Raw genomic sequence first — 13,576 nt, forward strand, 5'->3', positions numbered from 1 at the left:
ATTTTCTAAATATGGGTTTTTTAAACATTTAACCCAATAAATAACAAAAAGCAAGTGTTAGAATCGAACCTGATGCGTAGGAATGAAGCACGAAAAATATCAGCCGGATTCGTGCACGCGCCTAGAATCATGGCAGAACAAACAGAACGACACTACTCAAATTATTATATAGATGGCAGTGGCACGGGTACGGTAGCCGTATCTTAATGTCTCGAGGTTACGGGTACGGGGTCCATTCCGCTTTCATACTTAACGAGACAAAAGATGGCGGCGGTGAGCCAGATTCGAAATAACGCTTGGAAATAAATTCACCATTTGAGAGTTTAGATGAGCTAGAACCCTAACCCTAAACCTAACCCTAACGCCAAAAAGGGCTTCAACGACCGACGGCTACCGTACCTCCAGCCACTGCGTATATGGATATGAGTGTGTACAGGTATAATTATAGGAATGTATTTGTGGAATAGCAAATATATATGCTGGCTGTATATCCCTTACAAAATGTACTTATATGTCACATATAAGTGACTATATAAGTACATTTAGTAAAGGATGTAGCAAAATATGTAGCACTGCGTGTTATTTTCGTTTTTGTGCCAAACTCTATCGTAGGAAACCGTTCTAGCCTAGCAGAATGCCCTAGTTCCTGAGATCGGCGATTCCATGCTGTTATGGGTCCCCACCTATAAAAATATCAAACAGAGGTGCTGCGTAGGCTGTGATTGGAAGACACAAAGTGTCCATCCTTGGCAAGCCTCGGCATCATTGCCGCATCACGTCAAGATACATACAAGGTTTCCATCTTAGTTTGAACTTTATTAATATATTTATCTAACTATAATATAATATATATATATATAATATCAAGAGTACATAATAGAGATTACTTGATAATATAGATATAAACTATCAGTTTGAATAATATATCTAGTATACTTTTGGTCTTCATCTCCTTTCTCCATTGTTCTGAGCTGCCCTGTATAATTATGCTCTCAATAATGTTCAATGTCAAGGTCAGGGTTCCCACTCACATGGAGTTTTCATTTCCCATGAGTTTTACATGAGTTTTCCAGGACAGAATCACCATTTTCCATAACTGTCTGATATTTCAAACATACATTCACCATAGCAATTGCCATATATAGCAATTGTTTTTACATCTAATTATGTGTTCTAACAAATTAAACATACTGGTGAATCATTTAATTGTTAGTATTTTAATAGCCTCCTCTCCACCCCTTATGGGCATCCAATCCACCCATATGGGTCCTTCTGTGTCGAATCACCTAGTAGTATCTCGACGACCATCTCAGATATTAAAGTAAAAAATATGTCTGTATACACCTTAAAATGTTCAGTAAACATTTGCAAAATATTAGCATCCAATTCCAAGTATTTGTGATGTACGTGAACTGAGTTTTCATTTTCTAATCTTTTCCATGAGTTTTCCATGAGTTTTTGTGATTTTTCAATTTTTTATGAGCTTTCCATGCCTGGAAAATGCATTTGTCATTTTCCAGGAATTCCAGGTTTTCCATGATGAGTGGGAACCCTGCTCATCCATGATTTACTGTTTCCTAGGTATCTATTAGTTAATAATTTCCCCCCCTCCCATCCAATCTGACCCCAACTTCTCTGGTTTGATAGCATCAGCTATTCCTTTACAATTCCTATCTTCGAGCATACAATGTAGACTACCAAAGTAGGCTACTTATAGTTACTCTCTTCAAAAGTTCACCCCCAAAAGTGAATCATCCAAGCTTTCTGCTTATTGTTTTAGTCTTGCATAATGTGGGTGCGTAACAATTCCTGACCCGCTGGTTTTGGGTGTTCTTGACGCTGTGTAGTATGGCTCATAGGAAGTCTACTGTATCCCTTAGCCTGTGGTTGCGTGTTTGTAAGTCTACAGCCAGCGCACCTAGCGGAAGTGAACTGAATCGTGCATGTTTTCCAGAGAGATTTTCCATTAGATTTTCTAAATATGAGTTTTTTAAACATTTAACCCAATAAATAACAAAAAGCAAAGTATTAGAATCGAACCTGATGCGTAGGAATGAAGCACGAAAAATTTCGGCCGATTGCCGGAAAAATGCCGGATTCGTGCACGCGCCTAGAAGTTATGCAGGAACAAACAGAACGACACTACTCAAATTATTATATAGATATGAGTGTGTACAGGTATATTATAGAATGTATTTGTGGAATAGCAAATATATATGCTGGCTGTATATCCCTTACAAAATGTACTTATATGTCACATATAAGTGACATATAAGTACATTTAGTAAAGGATGTAGCAAAAATGTAGCATATGTAGCAAATATATAGTATATGTAGTAAATATATAGTATATGTAGCAAATATGTAGTAAAGCTGGCTTCAGTTATTGGTGGCTGGGTTGTAATCACAAGAAGATTATATCACATCTTGCAGTAAGCAGTTTTTCAGGTTTTTATGAGACTTTATGACTTTATGAGACTTTATGACTTCTCAGACTTTATGAGGCTTACACATCAGACAGAACTTTTTATACAGCACAGTCGATTTATTTTCTACATGACAAGGTTTGTTTACCCGAGTGTCCCAGGCTATGTAACACCAAACCAGCACACCCTAAATTATTTTTATTGTTATGAGTCTCAGATGAAAGAAGTGAAAATTATATGTGACCTAGGCAATGTACATTCCAGTGGGAAATTCATTGCCAAGTTCACACTATTCTAATATGCCAGCCCAGCTGGTTGCCATTAAAACACTTAATCCAGATTCCTCTTGCGCATAGCCAACAGTAACTCAACTTTCTGCAGGATATGACAATCTCCAAATTCTCTGTAGAACTCTTGCAGCTGTTTTCTGACAAGGTTTTGCTTTGCTAAAGATGGAATCTCCTACAAGTATATAATGTATTAGATTACAATTTACTTGCTACGTGGTGAAAATGTTTGAAATATTACATGCACACAAATGAACACACAATCTGTAGGGTTTAAGAGTGCTGACCTAGAAGGACATTTTAGAAGGAAGAGCAGGAAGACGAAGATATAAACCTTACAGAAATTTGTTTTCAATATACAGTGTAGCCCCGTTATAATGTGATGGTTGTGGTCTATAAAATGTCATCACGAAAAAAGCGGGGTCGCGCTAAATCGGGGTTATATATACGTGGCTATTATAAGAGCAAAAAAAGGGGGTCCAATGCCTCATCGTGTTATATCCGAATTCGCGTAAAATCGGGGGTTCCACTGTACAACGACCACATAATGTCCTCTCACCATTTTGGTCCTAGAGTTTACATCTGGTATTAATGCCAGGCAACACTGAGCAAGTGTCTCCAGCTCCAATCGTTGATAGTTATGAGCAATCTCTGACAAATCCAAGTATATGGTTCTTAGTGGACACCTATATTAAATAAAAGTCGCAGCAACAGGTTAGTAAACAAATCAGAACTACATCATCCGCTTAAATGTAGCAAAATATCAACTCTACGAGACATATGAATTACGACAGCATGAGATATTATTATAGATTAAGCTTTTCACAGGAAGTAGGCTAATCACAAAATTTTACATGAGTAATACAAAATCATTTTGAATGTGTTACGAAACCTTACTAATCAAAGCATACACTCACATGAGTACAAGCTGAAATATTTTTAGGCAATTCCGTATCTGTATCTTGTCCAAAGGTGGGGCTGTAGCTGTCAGAGGCTCCAAGATAACATATCGCCATGCCTACACACCAGAATGTTTTGCTATACTGCACATAATCACGTTTTTGACCTATTTGTCGACTAACATGGGAATAAACCGAATGGCAATTATACTGGAAGCAATTAAATATACAGTTGTAATATCCTGATGTGATTAAACCTACTCTAGAGATATTGAGAATGTCACAGACAACACGAGAATTGCACTGATTGCTTTGTTGCTTTTCATCGAAACATAGTATCCAGCAAGTCAATCTCATTTATTTTTGCCCTGATCTGAAGCAACAAACCCAACCCTTCATATGTCATACAGGATTTAAACTGGCATCCTGTACTAATTAATGAGAGTTGGCCATGCTAAGTAAGTAAGTAAGTAAGTGTTTAGATTTATATTCGTGTACCTTCCCAATAGCAGGTGCACCCCACAGACCAGTTATGGCAGTGATTCTTCGCAGCAAGCGTCTCACGTAGTTGTTCTCGCCAGCAGACATTAGCTCATGCAACAAGCTGGCCCAGATGCTCACATCCCAAACACCAAAGTCCACACACAAGCGAGACACAAGCCATGCCGCCGCTGGCTCGTGGCAGTGGTTACGCCAGATTCCATGTACTAGACCCTCCTTATTTGTCAGCCTGCAAATATATTGGCAGTGGGGGAAGGGGGTGGGGATTAACTTACTGATTCAGCACATCAGGCATTCAATACAACTAAGCATCTCATGAGATGATATTTGTTCTGTTAGAGTTCATAAACATTAAATTACATGCAAAGCGAAATTTTTCCTGGCTAATACTACATCTTACGTATTCCATCAAGCTGTATAAACTGCTTTTCAGTGTCGTGAATGGTACAGCAGCTGTCACATTCAACTGCACACATACGTAGAAATGATTCACACAGTGAGACTGCCATCACCTCACCTCTACCCTTGTAATGCTATTGCCTCACACCTTGTACCCTGGGAATGCTATTGCCTTACAGCTTTACCTTCAGAACGCTATATTGCCTTACACTCTTACCCTCAGAATACCATGGCCTTACACCCTTTGTCATCAGCTAACACCCTTACCCTCGAAACCATTGCCTGACACCCTTACCCTTGGAATCCTATCTTCTCACTCCGCTGCCCTTTACATGCTGTCACTTCACTTCTCTACTCTCGGAATACTGTCACCTCGCTCCCCTATCATTGGAATGCCGCCACTTCCCCCAATAACCTCAGAATGCCACAGCCTTGCTTCCCCTACCCACAGAAATCTGTTACCTCATTTCCGCTACCCTCAGAACTCTGTTACTTCATTTCCGCTACTCTCAGAACTCTGTTACTTTATTTCCTCCTACCCTTGGAACTGTTGCTTTACTTCTGCTACTTCGCAATGCCGCAGCCGCGCTTCACCCTACCCTCGGAACGCCTCTGCAGTCATCGGCACGTGTAGTTGCTCGAGTTCCGTGACGTAGACGAGTGTGCGCAGTTGTTCCTTCACGTCGCCGATGGGACACTTGAGCAGCTCCTCGATGCGTGACGTCTCGTAGAGAGCGAGCAGGCACTCGAGCGCACGCGCACAGCAGCGGCTGCCGCACGCGCTCGCCGACCCCCCGTAGGCAATCGCGACGAGGAATTGCGCGCTGGCGTCACTGTCGTCATGCTGCAGCTGGTAGACAGCTCTCTGCAGCGCCACCTGTGATCGACACGAGTCGTTGCACCGAATGTCGAAGTTCTTATGAGATTATTGTAACATGCGTTCTAACTTGCCTAATAGGTGGCGCCAACTACTTCCCCGAAGCCAGTGTTAAACACCAACGTGGCAACCTGCACTGAACAGGAATAAATTCGTTGCTCTTTTACAATAGTAAACCTTGGTTCTCCATTCTTTGAATTAGGAAATAGAACAGTTATTTTTTCCAAAATACATTTCCAACCATGATTATTAACCCGACACGAATTTAACATGATTTTTACGTGACACGATATTTAATAATGTAATAATAATGTAGTTTTATGGCCACACATCACAATCTACATTTGTAACATGTATAAATCTGTTAAATAGGACTTCATGAATTACATTTCTAAGTAAAATAATCTTGAAGTGAGTAACTATGTAGGAATTACTCATTTGATATTTTAAACATGTTATTGCTCTTGTAGCTAATGATCTGCTAATCTATGAAATCATGCAAGAGAAAATTTACAACTGAAATACCGTGTCATCCTCCTCACATGCAGCAGCTGCTTTTGGTGGAGGTGGGTTACCAGCTACCACATCATCAGCCTTGTTTTTGATCAATAACCACTTCTTCAGCAATACCAGTCTAATCTTCTTGAGCTCCAAACGATTTATGCTACTAATTTTCTCAACAGCTTCATGGATATCAGGGAACTGTCCTGTAGGAAGAGAGTTGAAAATATAAGTCCATTTCATTCTATGGTCAAGAGCAGCGTTGTTGCCATGGAATAGACCTGTAAAAATTAGAGACAAAGTAATTGCAGTCTTAGTTATGTTCACATAACTGTGCACGCTGGGATCTGATTATTTTTTGTACTTTTGTCTGATTAAGGTATGTTAATTATTACAGTATGTTTCGATCAATTTGCATGTACCTTATTCAGAAAATACCACAACAGATAATAATATTAATTCATCATTTTTTTTAATTGTGGAGAAAAACGAGTTAATTAGTTACTGACACAGTTGTCACAACATAGGCTGCAATTTTATCATTAAATTACACATTTAGAGAAGCTCATGGAAAATTCAGCCAAAATCTGAACTGCAACCTTCCTCAAATCCCATCAGTACTTTCACTTACATCCCTGTTGTGGACAATACTAACCATCAAGCATGTTCACTATGGAAATGAAGTGGTCAATGCTAAACGATCACAGCCATGCGGTGCTACCTTCACAGTACATGCATGTTATCTGTGCTACTTGCCTGTGGGATGCAGTATGCGCTCCGAGATGCTGCCGTGCTCGTACAGTTTGAAGACGAGCTGCACAGGATGACCCGTGAGCGCCACGTAAGCAGTCTCAGCGAGACCGTACTCGTGAAGAATCTGAAGTATAAATGTAACTCGTTCTCATGCTGCATGCTCATGCTTATGTGCAGGGTTTAAGCTGTCATTTGCTAATTCGCCAAATGCGAATTAAAGTTGAATTTGACGACAACATGTCATCATAAGTTCGCCAAAAAGCTCAAGCTAATTAAGCCCTTTAATGGGATTTAACATCTGTCTTCTGCACCAGTCTATGTATATGAATACCTCATGCACTTCATGTGAGTCCTAGTTTTCCATTAAATGCCTTACTGAAGGTTGCATTGCCGGCCAGGTTGCAGGTCTGTTATTCAACCAGAGCATGGCAGTATGTTAGTGCTCAGTGCTGAAGAACTATTGATACTGTGAGACCTGTGCATACCTGCTCCGTAGAAAGTCTGCGCCAGGCGTCAGTGAACTTGCGCCAAGCTCTCTCAGCTATGGCCTTTTTATCATCCTTGCAGCTGTCGCACCAGTTCTGCGCAAGTTGCATGCAAGCCTGCAACGCCAGCACTTTCTCCTGCCCCATCGGCAACACCTTTACAATCCACCGCATACATGCTAAAACCAGCTCCTGGTCTACCACTTTACTTAGTAGTTCTTGGACTTGGTCAATCATGCGTGGTTTTTTATCTGTCGCAGCGTCTGGATTCTTGTCACAATCACTCTGCACAGATGTGCCTGAAGGTGATTTCAACTCCTTACAGTGGGCACTCACGATATTCCGCACTGCGGTGAGGTACACCTGTACGAAATAATACGTAAAACATGTAACAAGAACAGCAAGAATATATAAGCTGCAGCCTGCAACAAAGCTGGGAAGCATCGAGCATAACGTGTGTCGACCCGCCTCTTGTTATAATAATTAAATTTATTATAGGTTACTGTTATTTGTGTCGAGCCGCCCCATGTTATAATAATTAAATTTATTACATGTTACTGTTATTGGTGTTGAGCCGCCCTTCTTATAATAATAAATTTGTATTATGTTACTGATATTGGTAATTAAATACGATCTACGCCACTATCCACATCTACCGGCGGCCGCAATGCGGTGGTCGGCTCAGTGCGCGACGCGAGAACGTGACCAACCTGATCTTTGGAGAGCGCCAGCACCGACGCGATGGCCACCCACGTCTTCACCGTGTCAGCGTTCAGCTCGGGCGTGATGATCTTCCACGGCTCGTTCCACGGCTCAACCCCGTCGAGAACGAGCGGATGGAAGGGCAGCCTCACCGACGCCTCGGCGGGAAGCCCCCGGCCGAGACACAGCATGTCTCCGTCATCGTCGTCGCGCGACGAGTAGTTCGTCTCGTACTCGCTAGGGGGCGCCGTGCGTCGGTACTTGCGCAGGTAGGTGAGCGCGGAGAGGCGCCGCGCCGCGCTGCCGTGCGATGCCGCGAGCCGCTCCAGCACGACGGCGAGCAGGTCGTGATCGTAGGGGCACATGCGCAGCAGCGCCAGGTCCAGCGTCGCATCCAGCTGCGCCGCGTCCAGCCGCGAGTCCGCCGCCGCCGCAAACACCTGCCGCACGGCGCGCATCCTCGCCTCGGCGCGCTCGTCCGCGGGATGGTCGCCGTCGCCGCGGCAACGATCGTCGTCGTGCAGCAGCACGCGCTCGAGGAACAGGAGGAGGGCGCGGCCGACGTTGAGACCGTTCATCTCGCAGAACGCCGTCACGAAGGCGACGTCGACGTGCGGGTGGCGCACCATGTCGGGGAGCACCGCCTCCTTGCTCTCCTGTGAACCCTTGAGGGCGTCGCCGTAAGGGATGTTGAGCTTCGACAGCCGACTGCCCCAGTATGCGTTCATCTTCAACTTCTCACACACGTCCAAGATCTTCGGCTCTTGGACGACGCGAGCGAAGTCTGTGCCCACCTGTGAATGTAGCCACGCAATGTGGGAAATGTGAAATAATAATAGACAAAGTGTTCTGCGAGAAGTACCATGAAAGAGGATGAATATAGAAATATAGATAGGTTTTCCATGTTATTAATTTAAAGATAGTTTACTATAAAAGCCAGTGTACATAATATGTGCAGCATAATTGGAGTGATGGAGGAAAAACTTAAACTAACCTGTGCTACAGCCATAAGAGCATTAAACCTGCCCACACTGCGGCTAGCCAATTTCTGGAGTTGTACGAAAGCAATGTTATGAGGCCACATTGTGAGTAAGTAACCCAGGGCCAAACTGTGATCCACCTGTAATAATAAATAGCCAAAAACAAAATATTATACACACAAACAATTTTTACCTCTATTATATTCACTAACACGTTGTGCAGTATGCAAACAAAACATTTTGGTTTTGAAGTAAGATTATTATTTTACATATAATGATCTTCTGTTGAATTTCAAAAGCATGTTTCAACAGTTAGGGTAAGTTCTTAGTTTTTAAGTTCCTTAAGCAAAATAGAAAGATCTCTCACCACTGTCAATTACTTATTTTTACCACAACACCACCACTTACATGTAACAAGCGCATGCAAGACATGAGATACACACCTTCAATTTGTTACAGATCTTTTCTAATAGAGGAACAGACAATGTCGACATTCCCTTCTTTAATTCCGTCAAATGTCGGGTGAGCTTCTCCCGTACAGCCATCAGTGTAACGATATAGGTGCGATCTGTAGTCTGGTACCCCATCTCCTGTGCGGAGAGCATCCGAAGGAGGCAACCCATCGTCATGGCAACCTGTCTAAAGGCGAGTTCATTCAACGAGTTCTTCTCAAAGTACTGTATCAGCCGAATCGCTGTTGCAACCAGTTCGTCGCCAAAGTGGATGTCAACTGCCTTGTCATCTGTGGTAGCATCGATAGCCTTCGCTGTTGTTGCCACGCCTCCGGCAGAGTTGGCCGTCTTCGACGTGGCCGCGTCGCCTGTGCTACCAGCGACCGTCCCCAAAGTGTCACGCAGCACCAGCAGCATACTACGAGCGGCTGTTCGCTCCTGTACGTAGGGATGTCTCGGCAGAACCGGCGACGGAACGCACGCCATCGCAAAATCGTGCGTCAGTGCCAACACGGGCTTGGAGCGCATCAACGATCCATCCTCCTTGAACGTGTTGAACAGCACGTCCTCGATCCAGCCGTATTCGCAGACGCGCTCGTGCCCCGCCGCCTCCTCGCAGTTAGTCTGCACGACGCACGCCATCTGCACCGCCTTGAACAGCTCCAGGCAGTCGGGAAGCAGGTCCGCATGGCAGCAGGCCAGCACCCGCGCCACCAGATCACGCAGCTCGCTCGCCGTGCAGGACTGCCATCGCATGAGTGCGTGAACGACCGGGTACAGCAAGCGTGCTGTTCGACCGTCGCTAGCTCCCTCAGCTAGCTGCGTGCCCAGCGCGAGGGCGACGCTGCCACGGCCGGCCTGCGCCTCGGTCGTAGCCAGGCGGGCGGTCAGCTCGTCGTGGCTCACGCCTAGAAGCTCTGCCACTCTGTACAAGCCGGTGTACCTCCACTTAGACACGACCCCCTTTCTTCTGCTACAAATAATTTTTGTAATGTCAGTTTAACACTAAAGAAAATTAGGGCCTGCGAAAACGCAAAAAAAGTGCAGGCCAACTGTGCTGTAGGCAATTGTATAGAAATACAAATTGTAAGTAACAGACATGCCCTCTTCTTTCCAAACAAACTTGTTTAATGTATTATAACACTGAAGCAACAATAAATGAAAGTGTCAATGACACTATAGCTCACCTTGGGTGTGATAGAAGAGGGAGATGATATTTAAAATTTGGTAAGTGTTTCATTTATGACGGACCGAAATGTGATCAAATGTCCTCATTCCCTGTTTTATACTAGTAGAAACTTCACTACTTTGTTTCAGGGTTAGTTGTGATGCTAAAATAAATGTTTCAGGTCTGAAATCTGAGCGAGAGATGGCGCTACGCCTAAATTATCGCCATTTTGGTTTTAGATTATCGTGCAAATAAAAGCAATAAAATATTCCAGTCAAGTTACTGTAACGAAGAATCTAAAACACAATATTACACGTAGGTATGATTAGGTAGGTAAGTATAGGTAGGTAAATTTAACAAAATCGAATGAATTCTAGATGGCCATTTTCATTTCTGCCAAAAAGTGGGCGTGGCTCGAAAGTAGATCAACTGGCATGCTCCAAAATAGGACGTTCAAATCTCTCCAATAGAAGTAACAACTGTATGCAATTTGAAATATGTGGGTGAAACGGTTCTTGAGTTATCGTTGACCGTAGGCAGACAATGAAATGAATAGTGAAATTGCCAAAGTCTACCTAATTTGCATCATTTTAAAAAAATAACAAAAGCCCTGTGATATGTTTTGGGGCCAGTCCTTATTCATTCACATACCAAAAATGAGCAAAATCCGTTGAACCTGAACTGACTTATGGCTATTTCCATTTTTGCCAAAAAAGTGGGCGTGGCTCGAAAGTAGGTCAACTGGCGTGCTCCAAAATAGGACGTTCGCATCTCTCCCATAGGAGTAACAACTGTATGCAAGTTGATTGACGCCCCATGGCAATAGCTCATCTTGACGATGTCAAGGCGAGCTAAAAATCAGGACAATTTCAGGAACAAGATCTGCTGAACTTACGAATGATTTCTTTCATGGTCCTGCTCAGCCTGACCACTTAGAATAGCCTGATGGAATGACATCAAGTGCTGATCAAGTAGATTCTTTTTAAACTCTGTACTCTGAAAGTCTTCTAGAGTGAGAAACAGCCCAAACTCAATCTGCAACAAATGCAAGGGTGTCAATACAACACACTAGATATACGCAACACGTCGTTGCTTTATTATTGCCAAACGTATACTTAACCACAGATTGGGATAACATAAAGCTGTTGTTTAAAACCAATAAACTATTAAATATAATTAATGAATAGAGTATTAAAACCAATAATACCTACCTGCAGTGCACTGATAGTTTCCATCTCCTGTAGCAACTCCAGCAGGTCAGGAGACAGCGGGCTGCTCCACGTACTCACACACCTCAGCACCTCGACAGCCGCTCTCGTGAACGTCACCTTCTCCCTCCGCCCTTCCTCGTCGAACTCGGCCGCGTCGTTCAGCACGACGGCGCACGCGGTGGCGACGCGCCGCGCGCAGATCGCGACGTCGCCGGCGGGGAGCCCGCGCAGCAACTCGATGCAGGCCGCCGCCTCGCCGCGCGACACGAGCAGGCGCGCGTGGAACGCGTACGCGTCCGCCTCGCGCAGGTGCGGGTAGGCGCGCACGACGACGAGCGCGTCGGCGACCGCCGACTCGCGGCCCGCGGCGACGACGTGCCGCGTGAACGTGTGCGCCGCGCCCGCCTCGGCGACGTTGTGCGCGCCGAGGTCGTACCGGCACAGCACCTCCTTGAGGCGAACCAGCCGCAGCTGCAGGTCGAGCTCGGCTGCGAGCGGGTGCCGCAGCGCGAGCGCGGCGTTGACGAGCGCCGCCATGTCGGGGCTCAGCGGCACGCCGGCCTTGCGGAGCACGTGCGCCGTCGCGCGACACTTGTTCTCGGCGCCGCCGATCGCGTTGACGACGGCGATGGCGCGCGTCTCCCACGATGAGCCGAGCACCTGGTGGGCGGACTTGTTGGGGCGCTGCGCGAGGTCGACGACGTACTGCAGCAGCACCTTCTCCTCACTGAGGCCGTGCTGCTTCACGTACGGTCGCACCTGCCTGTCGATCGCACGAGAGATCACGTCAACCGCCTTGACCTTGTCGAGCATCCTGCGGTAAAACACCAATTTTCTTCTATTATATTATATGTAACGTATATATATTATATAAATAATATATAAATAATTATATTATTATATATATTATATAGTATATTCTATTATATATGTAGATTTTGCTAGTTTTAGGGGCCTTGGGTTTAATTTTCATGCCAGCACAGACAGAGTTAAGTTGGTAGTACACCAAGGTAAAGATTTCTTTCAAACAAGGGTATCTAGATGTATTTATTCTAAGACTATATACTAGATACCAACACTGGGATTAGATAGTAGGTGAAGAAGGCAGGAAAAGGCATCAAGTCAATTCACCTTTTAATAATTCCTGTGGTGCAAACAAAGATACACAACATGGCATTTATGGGAGGCAGACGGAGGTAAACCAGATTGGCTAGGCATGGCGGTCTGTTGTGAATATCGTCCAATTCTCGGGGGCACCACAGTATGTAAGAAAAGCAACTATGAAACTCGCCTCAGGTGCTAAGATGACATTAGAGCATTGCACGCACCACGTTGTGCACTCACGCGTCACACACAAACGTCAATTTGCAAAAAAAGAGAGGAAGGAATGCACCTCGTAGCCCTCCGACCTCTGTGACCTTCAGTGACCTCTGACCTGTAAGCGAGACTCTCGACGTTCTCCTGCATGTACTCGTCCAGCGTCAGTCTGCAGTTGTAGGTGGCGTGCAGGTCGGCGAGCATGCGCAGCGAGTGACACAGCATCTGCAGGCCCGCCAGCCAACCCTTCTCCAAGCGCTTGTCGCAAAGTTGCGCGTCCGCCTCGGCATCGCGATTGGTCAGCAGGTACTCCAGCACCGATATGGCGCTGTGCGGCCACCGGTCAGCCGCCGCCGCAAACTCCATGCCCCTCACTCTTGCTTCCAGCCACTGTGCCACGGTCACGGACTTCTTTGGCAGCTTGCCAGCGACGAGCAGAAACAGTTCGTCTCTACACCATTCCTGAATGAGAAACCGATTATTAATAATAATATTGTAAATACTGGACAATAATACTGTCTCTCGTTTCATCGGAGTAGGAAACTGTTAGTCGTCGAACCTCCTATCAAAACATGACAAATTATTCAAAAGTATAACAAACATGAAAATACACACACA

The 13,576-nt window shown here is 44.8% G+C and overlaps 1 protein-coding gene across 1 annotated transcript in view; it reads right to left on the reverse strand.

Annotated features, from left to right (window-relative positions):
* Nucleotides 1-2,524: 2,524 nt before the first annotated feature.
* Nucleotides 2,525-13,576, reverse strand: part of LOC106807407 (kinetochore-associated protein 1-like) — a 34,269-nt gene continuing 23,217 nt past the window's right edge. The window contains exons 17-30 of the mRNA XM_014809726.1: nucleotides 13,077-13,420; nucleotides 11,642-12,455; nucleotides 11,326-11,465; nucleotides 9,254-10,235; nucleotides 8,825-8,878; nucleotides 7,839-8,624; nucleotides 7,129-7,491; nucleotides 6,647-6,767; nucleotides 5,915-6,096; nucleotides 5,112-5,389; nucleotides 4,111-4,342; nucleotides 3,631-3,731; nucleotides 3,273-3,399; nucleotides 2,525-2,888 (exon numbers count right to left, since the gene is read on the reverse strand). Of these exons, the coding sequence (XP_014665212.1) occupies nucleotides 2,757-2,888; nucleotides 3,273-3,399; nucleotides 3,631-3,731; nucleotides 4,111-4,342; nucleotides 5,112-5,389; nucleotides 5,915-6,096; nucleotides 6,647-6,767; nucleotides 7,129-7,491; nucleotides 7,839-8,624; nucleotides 8,825-8,878; nucleotides 9,254-10,235; nucleotides 11,326-11,465; nucleotides 11,642-12,455; nucleotides 13,077-13,420 (4,656 nt within the window). The 3' untranslated portion in view covers nucleotides 2,525-2,756. The remainder of the gene's footprint in view (nucleotides 2,889-3,272; nucleotides 3,400-3,630; nucleotides 3,732-4,110; nucleotides 4,343-5,111; nucleotides 5,390-5,914; nucleotides 6,097-6,646; nucleotides 6,768-7,128; nucleotides 7,492-7,838; nucleotides 8,625-8,824; nucleotides 8,879-9,253; nucleotides 10,236-11,325; nucleotides 11,466-11,641; nucleotides 12,456-13,076; nucleotides 13,421-13,576) is intronic.

This window comes from Priapulus caudatus, unplaced genomic scaffold, assembly GCF_000485595.1.
Source record: "Priapulus caudatus unplaced genomic scaffold, Priapulus_caudatus-5.0.1 Scaffold213, whole genome shotgun sequence".
In the NCBI taxonomy this organism is placed as follows: domain Eukaryota; kingdom Metazoa; phylum Priapulida; class Priapulimorpha; order Priapulimorphida; family Priapulidae; genus Priapulus; species Priapulus caudatus.